Genomic DNA, 23,783 nt, shown 5'->3' with positions numbered 1-23,783 from the left:
ATGAGCAGCAGTTGGCACAATATACTTGGTTCTCTATGTACAGATAAGACAATATCTCATCATTTATTTAACAAACTACTCAGATTACTACTATATAGAAGTTAAAGTAAATTTGGAATGAGGGAAATGTAATATTTGGATGTAGCTAATCAGTCGGACCTGAGTAAATGCTACTGGTGGGCCCAAGGCTCCCCAGTCCTAGACTGGTAGTCAATATAGGAGTTAATTGAGCCACTGCAGACACTAACTTAGTTCCAACTGCAACATCTTTCCTCGCAGGGGGAACTTAACACCATCAAGCAGTAGTAGCCCTGGGATTACAATATTCGGAGGAAGATACGTTGGCTTTCCACGTTGTAATGGACAGTGGCACATCAATTATGATGTTAAAAGCCAGTGACATGATTGGATGTGGTTAAGTTGTTAAATTAAAAATTGTACCTACTCCCAATCTGGTCTCCTCTTCTTTATTTTCCTGGTCAGCACCCAACCGCAGGAATAGAGACTGATGGGGGACCCAGGGCAGGAGTAGATCTATAGGTAGGGGTAGCAGCCGGTGATCCATAGTTGAGTATATGCTACTTTTAAATTGAAAAGGAATGTATCAGCTTCTCTGACTACCCACAATTTCTAATATAGCAGGATCAGTGCAGATTTCTTTAAACTGTACCTCACCAATTGTGCAATGTTTGAAAAGTCAATTGTACCATTATGGAGTCTGTCGATCAAGCCCAGGATCAAGCTATTAGAAGATAAGAGGTGATACTAGTTTCTCTCCATTAGCATGTGTGGCGTTACAGAATGAAAGTTGGTTCTCAGAGCCCACTACTTAATTTCTTGCTGTTCTATCACCATCAGCCATTGATTCCTAGCTAATTTCTATTTATTCTGTATCACCATATAACGGCTCTACTAATCACGGTATAGTGTCACACATTATCACTGCAGCTAAGTAAACATTTCCATTTGGAGGATTTATAAGATGACTATGGGTATACTCACTTACGAGTATAGACCATCAGGTATGTTCACACACTGGTCAAACACATCTGATTTTCAGGTAGAGGATGCTTCAGGAATTTCTGCCTTTTGGGGGCATCTTTTATTAGCAGTTTTTTGACATTTATTTAAAATCCACAAGACAATTAATAAAACATTTACTTTTTTTAGACGAAAATGTTTACAAAACACTTAAAAAAAAAAAATGCTGGAGCATCTTTTCAACCTTCCCACTGAATTCTATTGCACAGTGTGGAGCGTCTTCCTAGTGGAAGATGCCTGAAGAATAGGCAAGTTACTTCTTTTAAATTCTTGGCGTCTTTGAAAGCCTGAAGCATTTAGGACACTCAATATTCTAAACATATGAACAGCAAGTCATTAATCCATTGGAAAAGAAAATAGAAAGATCCTTTTGATCGTCTTTCTGGCCTTTGTAGTCAAACAATGACAGGAAAAGATGGCGTGTATAACATTTTATTTTCTGATCTGATACGGTATCCAATATGTCTGATACTTCCTGTGTAAACAAAAGGTGTTTCTTAACATTTTAGGTGAAATCTGTTTTTGTCGTAGTCGAAGGGGTCGTAAATACGGCTTCCAGTGCAGTCACAAGTAAGTAATAACTCAACTTTTATAAAGACCCATTACACATTCTTGTTGTCAGGGCTATATTTTTAGCCTTATAGGGGTATCCTACCTTATACATTTACGGCATATTAAATTTAACTCCTTAGTGACTGAGCCAATTATGACCATAATGACCAAGTCCCATTTTTCACATCTGACATGTGTTTATTTAGTGATAGCTCTGAAATGCTTCAGCTTATCCTACTAAACCTGAAACAGTGTTATTTTTAATGGAAAATTGCACTTGGACATTTGGTGATAATTTGTTAAAAAAAAATGCAATTTTCAAACTTTGAATACTTGTAGCCTTAACCACACAAAATCGTTATGTTTCATCTGTTTAATACCATGCATACAGAAGGCAGTAAATCACCAAAACACAAAAGAAAGTATATAGACGTACAACAAGGAGTACTCTTGGTGAACCCAAAGGCCCCGATTCTTCATTCAATTGTTGTAAATTCTTCAAAATGGTGCATATGGGTTGATGAATTTTGAACATGCTCTTTTTTGTCTTTTTCTGGTTTTGCACCTTTTTAGACCAAACAGTTACATGATCCTAATGTTATAATTTATTCTCCACCTGGGCAATAATAAAACTAGACAGATTTTCTACTCCACTGGGATACTGGAGTATAATTGTACAATAAATGTTGCAATATTTAGTAAAGTAAAAAATGATGAATTAGGCTAAAACATCTGGATAATACACACTGTCCACATTGTTGAACAAAAAGAAAACAGATGAAACCTACTAATGTTAATGTAAAATGGCACAAGTTAAATAATATAAAAGTGCACACGTAAAAGTCATTATTAAAGCCATTTTTACTCCAAAAAGAAGCATAACGAAAAATAAAAATCAGGGCCATGAACTCAAATAGTGAAGCAAATTTAAAAAAGACCGAGATTTGACTAAGTGCGACCCCTTTATGCCAGGCATTCAGAATTTTTAAAAGTATAATTAAAAGTATATTCAGCGTAAAGATGGTGAAACATAAAAGTATGGATTTTGCAGCATTTTTAACATTAGTTCATGGGTTAATTTTAATACCTTTTCTTGATATTCATATGCATTTGATTGGTGGACGCTGAAAACCATATGAAAAATCCCATAGTATATGGCTAGTGTCAGACGACAGTATAAAAAAATAGATCTGATTTTCATTCAGAAAAGTGGGATGACTTGTCATCCTCATGCTGTCTGTATACAATCCATTTTTTTTACCATAGCATCTCTTAATCATTTACAGGACCATTTACAGTTTCCTATAGTACAGAACTCCAATGTATTCGTAAGAATCAGATGCTATATTGTGACATCCAATATTTTTTCTCACACCCATAGACTTGAATGGGGGAGTTTCATCCAATTTCAAATTCAAATCACAACATGTTGTGATTTTTGCCACAGACTTATTCTGTCAGTGAAAAAAAATCGATCATCTGCACTTCCCCATTGAAAATGGCACACGTCGGACTTATATACTTGTGTGAACAAGCCCTAAAGAGCTCCTTCATTGTGTGCACCAGGATATTCTACGACATACAGGGCATCTCCCACCCAAATGACCAGATCACTGTGGAACAGACCACCACATACACATGATGGTCGAGCATTGACAACACTAGTAAATTGTTTATTCAGTTATCAGACGATAGTTTTCTTATCGGTAATGCTAAGACAGGCAGTAATAAATGGAAAATGCTGAACTCCAACAGGTATGCATTACAAGAAAAGTAAAGAAACCAAAGTTAACCTCTTCTTTGATTTTTTTTGCAGCCGTTTTCCAACTTAATGGAGTATCATGCAGCTACTACCACCAGTCGGTAACACCGTCTACTAATTATGTTATTTACTCCTATTCCGTAAGTTAATCTTCATGTCTATTCCATTTACAATTTGTTTCCTAAATCATTGCTCACATTTACCTATGACCCATTCCGCAACAATGTTTTACGTTACAGGCCTGTGCTTCATTGATTACCTTTAGCAATTTATCATTTAAAAAGTAGACTGAAAAGTAGAAGATATTGAGATGTATTTATTGGCTCTACATCAAGTATGGCTGTGTACTTCATACGTCATTGACTATAGTTGCTTTGCCCCTTAAATGTCCCCTCAAATTAACTAAAGCTTGTGCATCCATCAACTAGAGATGAGCATCGATCTGCGAGGCATCAACTTTAAGTGGAATTTCCTAACATTCACAGGTTCAAAAATTGCCATTTGATCTCCTAAAAAAAAAAATGTCGGATGTTATTTTACACACTCCTGAAGACTTAAGTGGGCTTTACACACTATGATATCGTTAATGTTTTATCGTCGGGGTCACGTTGTTTGTGACGCACATCCGGCGTCATTAACGATATCGTAGCGTGTAACAGTTATGTGCGATCTAAAACGATCGCAAAAGCAGCAAAACTCGTTTGCCGCGGAGAGGTCATCCTAAAACAAAAAATCGTTTACCTCTCATTAGCAATGTTGTTCCTCGTTCCTGCGGCAACACACATCGCTGCGTGTGACACCGCAGGAGCGAGGAACATCTCCTTACCTGCCTCCACCGCCAATGCGGAAGGAAGGAGGTGAACGAGATGTTTACGTCCCACTCATCTCCACCCCTCCGCTTCTATTGGCCGCCTGCCGTATGATGTCACTGTGACGCCGCACGACCCGCCCCCTTAGGAAGGAGGCGGGTCGCCAGCCAGAGTGACATCGCAGGGCAGGTAAGTCCGTGTGACGGGGCAAGCGAGGTTTTGCGACATGGGCAGCGATTTGCCCGTGTCGCACAACCGACGGGGGCGGGTACCATAGCTTGCAATCTCGCTAGCGAGATCGCAGCGTGTAAAGCCCCCTTAAGAGTCTCATGGTGCTAGCCATGGCCTTCACCATATTTCCCTGCAGCTATCACATCACCCGCTCTAGTGCAGTTAATCAGTCTCTCTCATTTTTGGGAAAAATTTGGCAAACCCGGCGAATTCACATTTAAAAAGATCTGCTCATATTTACTGAGAACTTATCCATACATGGCATTCTTCTTCATTCTTTAGTCACCTTTAGTCTACTGAAATCAACCTAAGAGAAGGAAAGAATAATAATTGTTCTGATTCCACAATAAACTGATATCTTTTATTAATATAACATTTTTGATGAAAAAAATGTTTATCTCTTACAGCTCATAGGAGACGACTTTAGCATATCAAATACTAATTATCCAGTCACACCCTCTCAAGGCACTGAAGTTAGTGTTTTCCAAATGGCTGAAAACACTGCAGCAAAACTGATTAGTCTGGCTGCAGCAAATCTGCAAACTAAGGTAATGTCCTATGTATAGGATTTCATATATTTATTTGGATGTTAAAATATAAACATTTCAGATTTTTTAAAACTCTGAAACATGTATTAATTTTGGGCAAGAAATGAAACTGTTAGACATAGATTAACATGTGTCCTTATTAAGAAACATGATATTGTTCTTTTAAGTTCCTTATTCATTGGTTTTCTCAGGTGAGAAATAAAACTGTAAGCTCAAAAGGCAATTTGGAGTGACACATATAATACATTATGTATTAAAGGGATATTCTCACACCACTATTCTCTTGATCTTACTGATCGCTGAGGCCTCAGTGATACCAAGAACGGGCTCTGGATCTCATGAAAGAGGCTCTAAAATCAATGCGGGAAGGGAAAGTGTTAAAAACTGCTCTGCTGTGAAGAAGAAACTGAAGTATCTGCAGCATGTGATCTTTATTTCTACGCGTTTCGGAGGCACAGCTCCTTCATCAGATGTACAGCTGTGATTTTTCACCTGATGAAGGAGCTGGGCCTCCGAATGGCTCGATCCCCACCAGAATGCGTTAGATCATGCTGCCAAAGTTTGACAGTGCAATCCAACTAGTTAACAGGTGTGGGTGGATCTCCAATCTCTGATCTAGCCATACCCGTTAGCATCACATGTCTGACAATCAGATCAGTAGACATGTGCAGGGAATAATGCGAACTCATACTGCCATTATTTAGTCTAAGGCCGCCTTCACACATCCATATAAAACACATACGTGAAAAATCTGTACCAATGTCAGTCAGTGTTTTGGATCAGTGTATCATCAATGTGTCATCCATGTGTCTGTTTTTGCATTCATTCATCAGAGTTTTTTTTAGTATGGATAAAGAAAGGATGACATTCTATACTTTACAATGTTAAACACGTACAGCACACAGATGGTACACTGATGTAATCCATGTGCTGCACATATCACAGACCCAAAGAGTTTTATTGGCCATTATCATCCGTTCTGCCATAAAAAATGGACATGTCACTATGTGTGTTGGAAGGACACATAGTCCATCTAAAAATTGAGCTGCTCTATAGGTTATAATAGCCATGTGTGATATCTATGAAAAAATGGATGCCACACATACCGGAAACACGGATGTGTGAAGAAGGACAAAAAGTTAAACCGTATTTATAAATCTTCTGCAAGGTGTCAAATCTGCACTGAAAGAGCAAAAACATAATAGACAGGGTAGATGACTATTGAGTATTACGGTGCGGACGCACAGAAGGATAATCATGCAGCATTTCTACCCGTGGGAGCATGACCTCATGCTAATAAAGTTAAAAATTTCTTTTGCTGGCGCATTATGTTTCGCCTTGCTGTGTGTCTTCAGGAATCCACTACAGTGACAGCAGTAAGACTGGTAATGATAAAACACACTGATTGTCACTTAGTTTTCCTAGAAACAAATCTCACGAAAAAATGTTGAAAGAGAAAAAACTAATTACAAAATACCATTAATGCTTTACAATACAGTTGCCATTCATTTATTACTACCGTATGTATTGGCACTGTGATAAAATAATACAGTTGATCACCCACCTGAAAGAAATGTGTTTTCTTGGTTTACAGGTCGCCTTAAGCAGCTCAGACTGCACCTCACTGGGTTTGGGCGGTGTAAGTATCTTCACTTTTTTGCCATCTAATTTCATTACTGGTGTCTCATCAATGATCTGTTACAGAATCTACATGACTTAGGTAAAATAAAACAATGTTTCTTAAAGTACAAGTGCAATACAGCGAAGTAGGTATGTGCTTCCGATCATTGAGGCTGGAGCCACACTTGTGTGAGGATCGCATAGTAATCCTCGACTATACTCCACTCCTGGGGGCCATGAACCTAGAACCTATCTTCTGTATTATCCTGGCACATCTTAAGCCAAGTTTGTTATGGAGTAACTTTCTCTTTTCACTTTGCTATACGTACATCTCTCTCTCTCATTATATATATATATATATATATATATATATATATATATATATATATATATATATATATATATATATATATATATATATATATATATATATATATATATATATAGCCGGGATGATCTGAAGCACACTTTGGACAATTGTATAAGGACCTATTTTTTTATATCCTATTTTTTATTGCATTTATAATACATTGGTTACATTTTTTTTCCCTTGCAGATTTGGTGCAGATTTTAATACAGAAATAATAGGCAGGATGTCAATTGTTGGGGTGTTCTTTCCTGCGTTTTTTAGCCTAAGACTTCATTAAGAAAAAGCACAGGAAAAAAGCACCAAAAATGGAGGAGGAGTTTTTTGGTGCGTTTTTCTGCCAGAAGGTACAGATTTGATGCAGAACATTTCTACACCAAATCTGCAACATGTGCACATAGCCTACGAGATTCTCTATCTACCTCTTACAATAGAAGCGGCTATTATAGTCTATTTGATTGTCCTGACATGGGCTGTTTAATTGATGTGAATTTGCACTATGGCATTTTTTTCTAATAAGAATATACAGAAACACTATAGCACTTTATGAGAGTATTTTATCATATGTGCATTACCGCATTTGAAGACATGCACATTTATGATATATACTGTGGATCAGGAGCTGTCAGGGAGGGTCAGGTAAGCAGCTCCTTACTACTGTATAGAGATCAGAGCACTAGGAATACTGGCCAGGCTTTTGTGGTCAATCTCCTTGACAGTGAGTTGTAAACAGTTTAACACAAGAGCTATCACAGCACAAAAATCACTGCAGATAGAAAAAGCAAGTCTGCTGCAAACTTACTTATTTCTCTACTATTACAGTTTATTAACACGAGAATAACCCTTTAGGCTAAAGTGGACATAACAAGTGGTGCAAAAAGAACAGATGACAAATTCAGCTCTTCTCTTACTAGATATTTAAAGAGGCTCTCTGAGGAATACTCCAGGTTGGCCACTGTCACCTACTCCAGGCTGCAACCCAATCTAGGCACGCAATAGAATGGGGCTTAAGCCTGAGAAAGCTACACAATGAGATAAGCAGTTGGAGGGAGAAAACCTGCACTGCAGCGATCCTGCTCTGCTGTACCTGTATATAGCAGAGTAGAGAGGCTAACTGAGCTGATTTTTTTCTTTCCTGGTCATATCCGTTTGTAAACCTATCAGGCTGACTGAGCCGATACGTTATACTTATTTATGATGCTACTGTCCAGCCTGAAAGTTTGAGCGACATGTCTCCAGCAGCATTTCTTAAGGTTGCAACCCATTCTAGTGCATCCTTATGTATGCAATGGACTTTGGATATGAGACAATGAGCTATAGGAAACAAAGAGGGCACTAGGGTCTTCTCCAGATAACTGAGATGATATGCAGTGATATCTTGCTCACCTTCTTTGATTATGGTAGTCACAACACGGAACACGTATTGTATATGACAACTGCTGCAGAAAACCCAATAACGACAAGGAAGGAAAGGAAAACATGGTCTCTGCGCTGCTGTAGAACCTATGGAACCTCAGGGAGAACATACAGATTCCTTACAGACGTTTTACTTGGTGGGATTTGAACCCGACATCAATGGTTTTGCTTTTTAATTATTGAATAGTTAACTATATTTTAATTTGCTTTTCTACAGTTAGGTGTGACCGCTGGCATTTATCTTAACTTGAACTTTGGAGAACTGACAAGCTGTGTAATTTCAAGTGCTGGAGTCTATGTAACAGCGGCAGTAGGCATTTCTATCCAAGCAGGTGGCACTGTGTATGTCCAAGCTTCAGCTGTAAGTATAAAATATGAAAGCAAACTAATAGAACTTTGCAATGAAAAAAAAAAACTTAACCATTTTTTGTTTTTAAAATTTGTTCATAAGTTTGAGTATCATGATATGCCCAAACACCATGAAAAAAATATATCGTAAGTAAGGCGACATCTAGTGACTCGCCCACCCCAGGGCTATGGGACACCCGGTGCCGGGCCGGACTAGTCCGGGGATCGTCGGTGGTGGCGGGGCCCGGCTCCGTGGCCCTGGTGGGTGTCAGTTAATATGGCTGGTGACTTGGGAGTAATTAAAGTTTATGTTTTCGTGACGCCACCTGTGGTTTGCGGCTATTAAGCCGCCGCTGCTGTATGGGGCCTCCGGGGCTGATGGAATGGCAGCTTGGATGGTCCTGCTCCCCACAGGTGGAGCGATGCCCCGGGGACACTGTTAGTGCTTGTAAGTGTCTATGCAGGCGAAAATAACTGAGGCAACTCCAGAGGGTGCAGTTCCAGGTTTTTACTCACAGTTCTTGTCAAGGCCTGCAGGAGCCTTTGGACTGCTGGGACCACCGTCAGGGACCTCCGCCGATCCCGGGTAGATCTGGGGGTAAATGCCAGTGCACCCCTCTAATTGTGTGCTTTCTCAGCTGACTTCACTGGCCACCAGCTCTGAAGCTATCTGTGGCCCTGGAATCCCTTCGTTCCCTGCTTGGTGTCACCTGGACCCTCCGAGTCCCAGGGTCTTCACCAGCAAGCGTCACTTTCTTCTTTCTTTAGCTCCTGCCTGACTGGAGCTCTTCTTCTACTCTCTGTTTTTCTCCTTCTCTGTTGCTTTCTTTCTCTCTTGCGGACACTCTGAACTCACAGAGCTCCTTTCTCTTTCACAGCTACATGCTGGCTCCTCACTCTCTCACTCCCTGAGGTAAACTGAAACTCTGACCTTCCTCTCTGCTCTACACTCTCTGGCTCTTCCCACCCCCCCCCCCGGTTGCTAAGCTACCACCCTATGGGAGCAGGGATGGGTCTTACGGCCCCTCCAAGCATGCAGCATGGGAGGGTTGCTGCCACTGTCCCTGGTCCCTGTGTGTACCTAACAATGGTGTAGTGCAGATTTGCCTGTCAACTGGCATGTACCCCTTTCCTTACCCAGGATGGGACATCACACCTCTGACTGGGGTGCAATGTCCCTGTGGCGACGGAAGCCTCAGGGGCGCCACACTCCCCCACAGCGAATCCCAGCACGTCCTCGGGCTGAAACAACAAAAAAAAACAATGGGAGAAACTGCAAAATTTTGTTATGCATAAAACATTAAAACTTTAGGACATTACATCCCTTTATGGGAGGCACATAAATGACACATTCACCGGGGACCACATTCCAGTCCAGTGGCCTGGTAACACATAAACAGGGGGGGGTCATCTTCAAAAAGAACAGGGGCCAAGGATTCAGGGATAGGGTGTCATCTTCAAAAAGAACAAGGGCCATGTACTGTCAACACTCCATTAACTCCTTGTCGTCCTCCACCAGGGGCTCCGACCCTTGATGGCGCCCACTGGGACTCCGACCCAGCGGCGGTCAACAAGTCAGACAAGGTCCTCCTCCTTCCACCTCTCGTGCTGGGTGGCATCTCCTGGAGAACTTAGGGACGTTCAACAAAGGCAGGAGGCATAATTTCTGGAGCGGGCCCTTTAAAACTTTCAACTGGCACTTTTAACTTCAGGGGTTAACTCACGGATGCGGTTACCATGCAGGGGATCGCACTGTGCCAACGTCGTACGGGACACCGGACTTCCTCTCCAGGCACAATACATCCCCGGGCTCTGGACCTCCAGCGGGAACGGTGGCGGGGGCAACGTACACGGTACCTCTTGATCCCGGAGTGGTGCTACACAGGGCTCACTTGTCACGGTGCTGTCGGGTTCTGTTTCCCAGCTGAGAAGGGATGCCGTGGGGGTCTGCGTGGCTTTATCTTCACGCGACACGGTTGCTGCGGCGGCTCTCTGTTCCTGGGCCCACACCACGGCGACCATCCTCTGGACTTTCGCCTTCCAGTCGAGCACCTGCTGCAGCGTCTGCGCTCTCACCCGGACACAGAATCGACCCAGCTTCCGCTCCAACCAGGCAGCGGTTCCCGCGGGGAGCTCACTCGGGCCGCGATCATCCACATCAAAAGCCACTCCGCCTCTTCCACTTCGGGGTCCCGCCATCCCGCCGACAGGGCTGAACGCAGACATCTTCCGTCCGCTCCCCCTTGGTCTTTCCGTGATCCTCGTTCTCCGGCCGGTAAGTCGACTTCTCCTTTCTCTAGGCAGCGAGCTCAACTGCCGAGCAGTAAATTTTCTTTTCAAATTCCCTTCTGGGTCGCGCGGGGTTAACGGCTCTCTGCTCTGATGGCGCGCTCCCTTCGCGCTCTTTTTCGGGCACGCCCCCCTTCTTCCTGCGCTCAGCGAGGCTAATGGCGGCGGCAGTTTTCAAACAGGGAAAGTCTTTTAAGCACAGTTTCTGCAGGCGCACAGTACCCGGTGGGACCGGGCACGAAATCCTGTTCGTGACGCCAAGTTGACTCGCCCACCCCAGGGCTATGGGACACCCGGTGCCGGGCCGGACTAGTCCGGGGATCGTCGGTGGTGGCGGGGCCCGGCTCCGTGGCCCTGGTGGGTGTCAGTTAATATGGCTGGTGACTTGGGAGTAATTAAAGTTTATGTTTTCGTGACGCCACCTGTGGTTTGCGGCTATTAAGCTGCCGCTGCTGTATGGGGCCTCCGGGGCTGATGGAATGGCAGCTTGGATGGTCCTGCTCCCCACAGGTGGAGCGATGCCCCGGGGACACTGTTAGTGCTTGTAAGTGTCTATGCAGGCGAAAATAACTGAGGCAACTCCAGAGGGTGCAGTTCCAGGTTTTTACTCACAGTTCTTGTCAAGGCCTGCAGGAGCCTTTGGACTGCTGGGACCACCGTCAGGGACCTCCGCCGATCCCGGGTAGATCTGGGGGTAAATGCCAGTGCACCCCTCTAATTGTGTCCTTTCTCAGCTGACTTCACTGGCCATCAGCTCTGAAGCTATCTGTGGCCCTGGAATCCCTTCGTTCCCTGCTTGGTGTCACCTGGACCCTCCGAGTCCCAGGGTCTTCACCAGGAAGCATCAATTTCTTCTTTCTTTAGCTCCTGCCTGACTGGAGCTCTTCTTCTACTCTCTGTTTTTCTCCTTCTCTGTTGCTTTCTTTCTCTCTTGCGGACACTCTGAACTCACAGAGCTCCTTTCTCTTTCACAGCTACATGCTGGCTCCTCACTCTCTCACTCCCTGAGGTAAACTGAAACTCTGACCTTCCTCTCTGCTCTACACTCTCTGGCTCTTCCCACCCCCCCCAGTTGCTAAGCTACCACCCTATGGGAGCAGGGATGGGTCTTACGGCCCCTCCCAGCATGCAGCATGGGAGGGTTGCTGCCACTGTCCCTGGTCCCTGTGTGTACCTAACAATGGTGTAGTGCAGATTTGCCTGTGAACTGGCATGTACCCCTTTCCTTACTCAGGATGGGACATCACACCTCTGACTGGGGTGCAATGTCCCTGTGGCGACGGAAGCCTCAGGAGCGCCACACTAGCAATTCAAGTTTTACAACACACTGTCACCGGCCTCTGAATGGCAGACATCCCCAGGATTAAACATCCAAGTTGATCATCATTAGTAGTGTCAAATAGAAAGATCTCCCATATTTTATCCCCCAAAGTTGTCCCCTTATTGTATATTACAAAAACCATTGACAAAGTAGACGTCACTCTGTCAGCATATGGATGAACTATGTGAATAATTTTTTGATGGCCAACACTTGAATTATTGCTGTCGAAGTGTTAATTTTTCACGTTCAGTTTATTTTATCAGTTAAGTAAAAAAAGACAAGAGTCAACAGATGGACCTGTGCAGAATCCATTGTGGCTATACGTTATACGAGTAGTCAGAATGTCAGTAGCTTAAGTCTATATCACTGAGTGTTTTTTTTTCACATACAACGTTCATCCCATTACCCAGAGAATACTGGAGAGCATCATATTTAGAGTTCAGAAATACACACACTACAATTGGAATAAAAAACACAAATTTTACGCTATTTAAATGCAGGAAAATGTTTTCAAAGTGTATTACATCGAGACACAATTCCTCTATATTTGCGAAAGAGTCCAATTACATTTTTGGTGCTAAGTGTACTATATTGACATGGAGAAGTATCATATTTTTTAGACTATAAGACTCACGTCTTTCCTCTAAATTTTGAAAGAAAGTGTGGGGTGCCTCTTATAGTCCAGTTGTATCTGGCTGTGGATGCAGAGGGGAGTGATGCAGTGTAGCGGGTCATAGGAGGGAGGACCAGGTTCACAAGAGGCAGGAGCTGGCACCAGGGCTAATAGTGTGACTGCTATTAAAAAAAAAAATGAACATTCACTGCTCCTCACTCCCATAATATAGCCATCATCTCTGCACTGAAGACATGCAATGAGACATGGGCTAGCTTAAGGGTGTGAGGAACAGTGAATATTCATTCTCTCTAATAGCGGCACATATGATCACCCAGCCGCCGGCTTACTGGAGCTGCTTGGCGATCACATGTGTACGTTATTAATGAAATGGATATTCACTTGTCCCAGTGCTCATAATTCCAGGCATGGGGAGCAGTAAATATTCTGGTAGCTGACGTCAGCATGTGTCTGGGTGTGCATGGCACTGACGTCATGCGCCGCGCTGCTTTCACTCTGAAGTCAGTTGCCACCATCGGAAGATGACACAGCGCACGGGAGAGCGGATGGAAGGTGAGTAGAATTGTTTTTTTTTTATGTGTGCAGCATGATGGGAGGTATATACACCAGGATGGGCCCATGATGGGGGACATAAATACCAGGATAGGGAGCATATACACCAGGATGAGGATGATACACAGTATTCCCAGTTGAGGGATATTTATACCAGAATGAGCCCAGTATGGGAAACATATATACCAGGATGGGGTTCATATATACCAGGATGGGACCAGGATGAGGCCATTTACACGAGAATAGACCCAGGATGGGCATCATATATACCAGGATGGGACAAAGATGGGGAACATACATACCAGGATGGAAGACATATACACCAGAATGGAAGACATACATACCTGGAAGGAGCCAAGGATGGGGGACATTAGTACAGAATTTTGGATCATAACATGGTCATCAGCAGATCCAACCCTATAACAGTGCGCCATGACCAATAATTTTCTTCCTATTTCCCCCCCTCTAAAACCTAGTTACGTCTTATAGTCCAAAAAATACTGTGATTCACACATGAGAATAAAGCGGGCTTTACACGCAACGACATCGCTAACGAGATGTCGTTGGGGTCACGGAATTCGTGACGCACATCCGACCTTGTTAGCTGCATTGCTGCATGTGAAACGTACGAACGACCACTAACAATCAAAAATATTCACCTAAGCGTTGATCATTGACATGTCGTTCAAATCCCAAATATCGTTGCTGGTGCAGGACGCAGGTTGTTCGTCGTTCCTGAGGCAGCACACATCGCTACGTGTGACGCCCCAGGAACGACGAACAACACCGTACCTGCGTACTCCGGCAATGAGGTGGGCGTGACTTTCCTGCGGCTGCTCTCCGCCCCTCCGCTTCAATTGGACGCCTGCCGTGTGACATCGCTGTGACGCCGCACGAACCGCCCCCTTAGAAAAGAGGCAGTTCGCCGGCCACAGCGATGTCGCTAGGCAGGTAAGTATGTGTGACGGGGACTAATGATATTGTGCACAATTTGCCTGTGACGCACAAACAACGGAGGCGGGTGCAATCGGCAGCAACATCGCTAGGGATGTCGCTGTGTGTAAAGTGGCCTTAAGTCTCTAAGGCAGATCAGATTACATCAAACAAAAGACAAGATCAAGTTTCTTCTCTTGATCCCTCTGGAGTTTGCAAGAAAAAAATCAACAATTATAGAAAAAAGAAATGCTTAATAGTAATATGAAGTGAAAATAACACTCCAATATTTTTGTTTCCACACAGAGTTTAATGTTAAGCGCACAGGTGAATGTTAATGCTCGATCAATCGGTGTGATCATCGGTGAAAAGTAAGATCATGTGATTTTTAGCAGTAAAGCAAAACTAAACATGTCATGTGAAAAAAGCAACACAGAAAAAATACATGGCCAATATTTTAGCACCACAAGACCCCTATCACCTCCTGAGACTTCTTTTTTCCCTTAGTAGAGTTTATCATGACCAAGATATTGATGGCCTGTCTTTAATGGGTTGGTCTGATATTGCGTGTCAGGCACACATCACTCCTCAGTCTCCCTCCAGCTTCCTGGCGCAGGCACTCCTGCTAACAGTTCAAGCCTGTAGCACTACAATGTCATTGGTTTGAGCTGTCAATCGAGCAGATGTGCCTGCCATCAAGCGGTAACCCAAGAGGCTGACGAGTGGTGTGTTCACTGATGGTGGGGCATGAAGTTTTGCCTCTGCAGAATTGGAGGAGAATAGTAGCACTTAAGATGGCGGGGAATTAACTCTCGACTTCAGTGATCCCTACCAGTGCAATGCTTACAAACTAAACAGAAAAGAGCTTATAAGAACGGCGCATGTTCAGCCACTACTGCTACACTGCTATCAATACTCAATTGGTGAGATCATGAGGCCCATAATGATCAATTATATTCAGGTCCCAAAGCCGGCAGGGTATTGAGCTTGAAACCAGAGCTCTGTACAATGTGTACGTCATTCTCAGTTACTGTGTCTCAGCTTCTATTCACTTAAAAGGTATTTGTCACCAGGTTTTTGACAGCTAATCTTAATTCAAAGACAGATCCCCTTTCCAGTGTATACAGGGAGAAGCCAGTCAGTGGTGTGGATGGAGTTATGCTAAAAACAGAGAACACAAGATGACACATAGCTGGAATCGCGGTCTCTGCACAGACATCATGCGGCACTCAGATTCCATAATGTACTAGGTCCGTCATCTCCCTGATTTTGATGTGGCCTCGCAGGACAAGACCGCATCTTTTCCTGCTGTGGATTTACAGCGGATTTTCCCGCGGATTTTCCGCGGATTTGCTGCAGAAAATATGTCTAACATTTCTGCAGTCATTCTCCAGCAAAACCTATGGGTATAAAAAATGCTGTGCGCACACTACGTTTTTTTTATACCTGCGGATTTACCCTCAGAATTTCTGCTGCGGAACTAATGTGCATGTCACTTCATTTCTGCAGGTATCTGCAGTTTTTGCAATAGATAACTGTAAAAAAAACACAGGGACCAACCCACGCAAAAACCGCGGCAAAACCATGGCAAATCGCAGCAAAAACGCGGGTGCGGTTTTACCCCGGTTTTTACCGCGGGTGCAGTATTCTGCCATAGGGGTGGATTTTTATTAAGAAAAGTCCATTTTCTAGTGCGCACATACCCTAGGCCCAGTGCCCACACTGTGTAGTTTTGACGCGTATTTTCAGAAATCTGCAGCAAAATCTGCATGTCCCTTGTGAAGCCAACAAAGTCTGTGAGAATTCAGAAGTGCTGTGCCCACGTTGTTTATCTTTCCCTTGCGTATTTGGTGCAGATTTGGTGCAGAAAGAAAGAAATCTGCACCAAATACGCAAGGGAAAAATACTCAACGTGGGCACAGCACTTCTGAATTTTGCTGGCTTCACAATGGACATGCAGATTTTGCTGAAGATTTCTGAAAATCTGCATCAAAATCCGCGTCAAAATACAGAGCGTGGGCACAGAGCCTAAATGTTACCACTCTCGGAAAGTCACAAACAAGATTTTATTTTCAAAAATTTCTGAACTTTTTTCACCACTTCAATAAAACAAGAACTATACATGTTTGATATCTACGTTATTGTACTGGCCTGGAGAATCATACTGCCAGGTCAAATTTATGCTAAAATGAACGCTGTAAATAAAAAAAAATATTGATTGCAGAATTTCACTTTTTTTTTTTGCTATTTCACCACACTTGTCATTTTTTTGCTGCTTACCCATTACATCATATGATAAAATGGATGGGGTCATTAAAGGCAAAAAAAGAGCCCTCAAATTGCTATATCAATGGAAGCAGAAAAAAGTTATGTCTCTTGGTATAAGGGGGAGGAAAAACAATAGCACAAAAAAAAAAAATCACCCAGTTCTTAAGGGGTTAAGGTGTTAAACAGGCACTGAATCTGTCTTATGATATATGCACAATATATATGTGACTATACTAGAATGTATACTTTTCTCTCTTTCCAGCATTGCTGCTAGTAATGTACAAGTGACTACTGTGATTCCAGGATGTGGCTGCCTTACTACAGTAAGTATACAAGCTTCTTCCCATCCCATGGGTGATTGTTTATGTGGTGGTTTTATTTTTCCTTGCAAGTCTCTACAGCTGATGAATGGGAAAATCAGAAGGGATTCTGTCAGCACAGGATGACTGTTCCATCATGGCGGGGCCAAACATTTAACTACACCTTCCCACCTGCTTGTTTTCCCTCTATCTCCACCCTCTTCTGTGATGGACATCTCCGGTTTCACAGAACCAGAGAAGGGCGGGGAACAATGGAAAACAAGCAGGTGGGTAGGTGAATTTAAATGCTTATCCACACTATGATGCCCCAAGTGCCTGTGTGGCTTGAACAGTCATTCTGTGCTGATAGATTCCCTTTAAGCCAGGTTCCCATGATCATGATTAGCAGCATTGTGAAAGCAGCGTATTTCCACACAGTGGATGTACTTGTGCCACGCCTGCAGCAGTCGAACTGCTCGGATCCGGGGTTGCTGTGGCTCAAGGGTCTGTGGGCCCGGTGGCTTGCGGCCACTCAAATGTAAAGGGGGTATTTACTGGGGATGAATGTTCATGATGCCACCTGCGGGTTACAGTAAAGTGGAGTACCGCCGCTGCCGAAGGGAGTACCGGGGCAGATGGTGTTGGGCAGCCAGGTGTCAGTCCCTCCGCAGGTAGGCAAGGCCCCGGACAGTGGGGATTTGGTAAATGGGTGGCTTGGCCTTGGAAAGCAGGGTGCAGGGGTCAGATTACTCACTGCGGTAGTCGTGGTGCTGGATTAGGTGGAATAAGGAGACACTCACACAGATGGTAAACCAAAGTCTCTAGGCACTGCAGTCTCTACGGGGGGAGCCCGTCCAGGTCCCGCTCCCACCAGTGTCACTTGGTAAGTTCGTAGCCCTGCCTCCGTGCATAAATTGATTGACTGTTGTGGCCCCTCGGCTTGAAGCTTTCGGGGCCCGCTACCCGTGTGCATGGCAGCTGTGCTCTTGGTGGCTTGCACTTGGGATTTCAGTAAGTTGTTTAGTTTGGAGAACCCTATCCCCCACGTTGTGCTGATGCCTTCATTCACTGAGCTCTTGGGGAAAGTTTATCCTCCACAGGTGAATTATCAGGTTACGTGAAGCTACTCCCTGATCTAGGGTCCAGTACCCCGCCGTGCTCAGTACCAGTCAAGTTACTGGACTTCTGGCGCCGACCGTTCTCCAGAACTAGGCTGTTACACCCTCTCCAATACCCTGCGACCAGGTTTCCGACTCCTGCAGTCCCAGACCACCATCTGTAACCCAACTTGTCACCTCCCTGGTAGCTCCAACTCCCTAGCTCCTCACCTTTTGTGGGCTAACTCTCAACTTTTCTAGAGCTTCTGCTCCCAGCTGCTCACTCTTTGGGGGCTCTCACTATTCTGACTAAATCCCTCTCACCAGTTTGCCTGACCCCTAGGTGGAAGGCCCTGCTCCAACCTGACCAACCCACTGGTTTGTCTGCACAGGTCTGGTGTGAGGTGTGGTTGGGATTTGTAGTTCGGGTGTTAGTGACACTGTTGATGGAAACCTGGAACCATGGGGGGTAAGCCCTGCACCCTGGGGGACAGGATGCAGTTCCCTGTAGCACCCTGATGCAGTCAGGGTTGCTACATTCTTCTTTTCTTCGCAGAGTAAACTGACATGCAGAGCAGCTTCCCGAGCCGCAGCATGTCAACTTATGGTTGAGGAGATGCGAGTGTTCTCAGCAGAGCCCTGAACCCTGATTGTGTGCATAGGCCGCTGCGTTCTCCCGTGGAGAACACTCACATCTCCATAGGAGGGCTGACACTGCGTCCAGGACAGTATCTCCGGACGGTGGGAAAAGGCCTGAAGACTGTAAGCACAGAATGACTGTTCAAACGAAGCAAAGCCACCTGACTAAGCTCCATTTGTATCTCCACTACCTTCCTTAATTTATAGTTCTAGCTTTACAGGAGCCAGGGAAGTGAAATAGTGCTGCAGCCCATCAGCGGACACTGGGGTGGGTCACCTGATAGTAAACTAATGGCAGAAGTAAGAGAAGAGTCTGGCATTGTGAGAGGACCTTTGTTCCCTTAGGTGCTAATTTCCAGCCAGAGATGGCTACCTAGGGAATGTTCATACTAATCAATTATGTTCTAAAATAACGACATAAGCCTTCCTATTACATCCCCTATGCGGGTCCTGATGTGATCCGGTGACTACTGGGGCATGACAACATCATTTCTAGTAGTAATGACTATTTCATTTTTTTTTTTTTATTTTGTTTAGAAGCTAAATGTCCTTTAATATACCGTAATTTATTTCAATATAGAAAAATATGAAACTTCACAAATCACTTTATTAGGTAATTTGTCTTCATTCCAGTAAATATTGCATGAAAGCGGCTTTCAAAGCCATTGGGGAAACAGTCTATTTGCTGAACATACACATGTGGAGTATACTTGATGGCATGAGAGTGTTCTGGGGCATCAGATTGCTCTTGTGAGAAGGATACAAGAGGTGACTAGTGAAGGGCGAGCAGTATCATTCTCGAGCACTCATTATTGGAGTCGAGCAAGTCACACGCTCTGACGGGCTCAACTTGAGTAACGAGCATTATGGAAAGTCAATGATTGGGCAGTTCAGCTCTCCACCTCCATAAAGCCAGCCATGTACAGAGCATTTCCGGGGGAAGGGAGGGCAGGGTGTTGTTTTTGGGAGGTCACACTATATCCAAAAATGTTTTAACCCCCAGTGAAAGCCATTCAGAGACTGCAAATGGCTCTCCCTGGGGTGTCTGCTCACAACATACAGTTACGGGAGTCGGCGCTTTGTATCCATTATTTCACGGACGACACATCCAAGCAATCCTCGATTAATTACTTAGCAGTGCCGAGCATGTTTGCACATCACTAGTGGTGACCCTTTCACTGCCATCATCTGAACTCTAAATAAGTTTGGAGAAAAACAAGCTTTGAAAAACACTTTCTTGCAATTTTTTTACAGAAATAAAGTGATATGCAAAAGTTTCATGGACAAAAATATATTTATTTATTTATCTTTGTTTAGTTACTCTTTAAAAATAAGCAAAAAGTCGGGAACGTTCTGAAAAAAATGATACAAGTAATGCGGTACATTCTGGTATCCTCCATTTTGATACAAGAAAAAAATGAAAAACTCTTATTCCTTGAATTCCCCTCCTCATGTCATGCCCAGTAGTCACTGGATTGCTACAGAAAAAACGTGGCCTCAGGGCTCACATGCATGGTGGAAAGATAATGGGTGTGATAGGCAAACAATGCTTATTTCATTCATTTACAAAAATACTCTATTCTTGGCCTAATATTAAAAAGCCCTGAAAATCCCTTTGCCCCTTTACCTTCTCTGCTGGCCATGAGTAGCCTGATCATTCGTGTTTGAAAAGTTGTCTCATGTAAAAGTTGATCTTAATGGAAGCATTTTACTCTACCTGCACATCTATTGAGACCCTGTACACAGTAATATCATTTTAGGTAGACAGAATTTTTAGGGATCCTCATCATGCCCAATATTCAGCCCTTGAGTTATGCAACGAGTAACGTCAGGCTCTGTTCCCATATTTAGGCCCCAATTCATTAAAGTGTTTACGACAGAATTCTGGTGTAAAAGCCTCTTAATAATGCGCGATAATGTTGCACAACTTCCTAACTGTGCAAAAATGTTTCACTTTTGGCATTTACATGCCAGTCTACAGCAATATTGGGCATAGCATGGTTGGAACTGGGCATTGCTGCCCTTGCCCATCAAATTCATGAAAAGTGATACCACTTTAGTGCCTAGAGTACATTTCTGGCGGAGGTACAATGCTAGCTGAGAGAAGCTTCTAATTCATTAAGTGGTGTGCACCTACTAAATAATTAGGCCCATCATACCCCAGCTGCCCCATTCATTAAGGCTGGCATGTGCAACGCCAGTGTTAATGAATTGGCCCTTTACAGTATACTGTTGTAACAAACCTTCTTTTTATTTTTTTGCTTACAATTAGAAAGAGGAGGTTTAAATATAATATTATTAAGCATCAAAAATATAGTTGAAAAAAATGAATGGTATCTTGCTCAACACCTTTCTAGTTCTTTTTCTTTTAATTCCCAGGTATTGCAAAACTTGGCTTCTGTTATTACCAATAGTGCTGGGACCCTACAAGCTGCGCTAAACGGTGAGTATGATAGTTTTTGCTAATGAGATAATATAGATTAAGGAATTTCTGAAGTGTTTGTGACTAGTCAAATATATATAGTGCAACAAGTAGTGATGAATTAGCACTAAAATGATCTGGTGCTTATTACTTGAATCGAGCAGGTCAGGTGCTGGGATGGGCGTAATTCGAGTAATAAGTATAACAGAAGTCAATGGGGAGCGTGAGTATTTTCCCAGAAGACCCCGAAGAGGGCTGGGGAGCAGGAAAATCACTGAATTTGAAAGGGAAAAGCATGTAGAAGACACCTGGACGCATCTGAGTCTCAGGTTGTCGCTGGGAACTAAATAAAGAATTTTAAAAAAAATATGTGGGGTCCTCCCCATTGATGCTAACCTGCCATGGTAAAGCAGACAGATGGGCGCTGGTATTATTAGACTGGGAAGGTCCATGGTTATTTGGCCTTTTCCAGCCTAAAAATACCAGCCTGCAGCTGTTGCAGAATTGGTGCCTAAATGGTATTTTTAGCCTTGTTTAACCTACTAAATAAAAAAAACGATGTGGGGTCTACCCTATTTTTAATAATTAGTCAATGTAAGGCAGACAGCTCTAGGCTGGTATGATCAGGCTGGGAAGGTCCATGGTTATTGGGCCCTTCCCAGCTTAAAAATATCAGCCTGCAGCTGCCTCAGAATTCGCCTCAGAGCCATGAAACATGAGGGGCGGGGACTCAAGAATGGTTCTCGAGCACCTCCAATACTCAGCAGCGGAAAGAGCATTCCCAAGCACCCTGATGATTGATCAATTATCAAGCAGTCGCGTGCACGCGCACTCATCACTAGTAATGTCATATGAAACATCCTTCTTAGTATAAAATACACATTGACGCTCCTTAGCTGCCCATAGCTATCATGTGTAAAGACTAGAAACAACTCCCAAGATAATAGTGGTCATGTGATTTACTCATGTTCTCTTACTTAGTCTTGCATGGACCATGCTAACTGCTGACAATACTAGGTAGGTCTCCAGGTCACTTATCTTGCAGGATTCATGTACTGACAGCAGTTTTGCAGGGTTCATGTAATAAAAAAACCTTATGATCATAATAATAATACCTCTATATTTGATATAATAAACCTTACTGTGGCTAATTCATTAACATGTTATTTATTGCAGTTCATTTTCAAGTAGTTGCACCAATCCCAGCAGTTCTTGGATCATCAGGAAGTACAGGAGTCTGTACACCTAACGCTGTAAGTTCTAAATTCTCTATACCTATAATTCAAGTTTAAAGCTATAATTTCAACTATGTGTTTCGTAAAAACACATGCTAATAAACAGAATAACCTAAACATATTGTGAACCTACACTAGAAGATTCGGGAAATGTATTATAGAACAGTTGAGAGACATCAGAATGAGCAGTAGCAGAAATTAGATCACTTTTAGTAATACTGTACATATTTCAACTTTAGGAAACTGATCTAAATGTTGGTTAGTTGACATAAAGCGGAAATTAATTTGCAGGGATTTCCTAAAAAGTCCAGTCCAATTAATAGATCTTGTAAGAAAAGTAAGTTCCACAATTGGATGTGTTAAAAAATGTCCCTGTGCTGAGATAATCCTTTAAATGTGCCCCTGCTATGTCCTGTGTAATAGCTGTGTCTGGACATGTGGACGATTTCCGGCTGATGACGCACACTTCCCAGTAGGTATCAGACATGATGTACTGTTCACAGGTGCACGATTGCCGGCTGATCACACACACTTCCCAGTAGGTATCAGACATGATGTAGTGTTCACAGGTGCACGATTGCCGGCTGATCACACACACTTCCCAGTAGGTATCAGACATGATGTACTGTTCACAGGTGCACGATTGCCGGCTGATCACACACACTTCCCAGTAGGTATCAGACATGATGTACTGTTCACAGGTGCACGATTGCTGGCTGATCACACACACTTCCCAGTAGATATCAGACATGATGTACTGTTCACAGGTGCACAATTGCCGGCTGATCACACACACTTCCCAGTAGGTATCAGACATGATGTACTGTTCACAGGTGCACGATTGCCGGCTGATCACACACACTTCCCAGTAGGTATCAGAAATGATGTACTGTTCACAGGTGCACGACTGCCGGTTGATCATGCACACTTCCCAGTAGGCAATAGCACTCCTCACCCCAACAAGAAGGAAAAACAGCTAAAGCTGGCCATATACAAAACTGCAGTCTGCCAGCTATTTCCAACAACTCCACCATAAGCCTGCAGGGATCAACATGAGCTTCAACTCCACTTTTAAAACAGAAAAGATGGATTATGGCAGCTCACGACATACTTGCTTAATGCGTAAAATCTGCTGGTTTGACAATAACCACACACATTTTGTAATCTTATTATCTGCTTTTTGTTTTTACAGGGTTACTGCAGTTGTCTATTTTAGGACTAATCTGTCAAGACCAACATACAAGGATAACCCAGCTCAATAGATTCCAAATGTCATTTCAATCACTTTCCAAACTGTCCTACTTCTTTCATGCTTGCATACGACATTACTAAGTAACTAATCATAAGGCTTGTACACGCTGCTTATCAATCTATTCTACAAATCTTTAATAAACTACTGC

At 43.3% G+C, this 23,783-nt stretch overlaps 1 protein-coding gene across 1 annotated transcript in view; it reads left to right on the top strand.

Annotated features, from left to right (window-relative positions):
• LOC142310066 (uncharacterized) overlaps nucleotides 1-23,783 on the top strand; it is a 41,502-nt gene extending 17,719 nt beyond the window's left edge. Inside the window, exons 7-16 of the mRNA XM_075347536.1 lie at nucleotides 1,551-1,611; nucleotides 3,410-3,495; nucleotides 4,803-4,943; nucleotides 6,538-6,582; nucleotides 8,564-8,707; nucleotides 14,730-14,794; nucleotides 16,954-17,014; nucleotides 21,106-21,169; nucleotides 22,325-22,401; nucleotides 23,576-23,783. Coding sequence (XP_075203651.1) covers nucleotides 1,551-1,611; nucleotides 3,410-3,495; nucleotides 4,803-4,943; nucleotides 6,538-6,582; nucleotides 8,564-8,707; nucleotides 14,730-14,794; nucleotides 16,954-17,014; nucleotides 21,106-21,169; nucleotides 22,325-22,401; nucleotides 23,576-23,599 — 768 coding nt within the window. The 3' untranslated portion in view covers nucleotides 23,600-23,783. The remainder of the gene's footprint in view (nucleotides 1-1,550; nucleotides 1,612-3,409; nucleotides 3,496-4,802; nucleotides 4,944-6,537; nucleotides 6,583-8,563; nucleotides 8,708-14,729; nucleotides 14,795-16,953; nucleotides 17,015-21,105; nucleotides 21,170-22,324; nucleotides 22,402-23,575) is intronic.

Source organism: Anomaloglossus baeobatrachus, chromosome 5 (genome assembly GCF_048569485.1).
Source record: "Anomaloglossus baeobatrachus isolate aAnoBae1 chromosome 5, aAnoBae1.hap1, whole genome shotgun sequence".
Lineage (NCBI taxonomy): Eukaryota > Metazoa > Chordata > Amphibia > Anura > Aromobatidae > Anomaloglossus > Anomaloglossus baeobatrachus.
The sequence above is the reverse complement of the archived record's forward strand: the minus strand, read 5'-3'. Positions and strand labels throughout refer to the sequence as shown.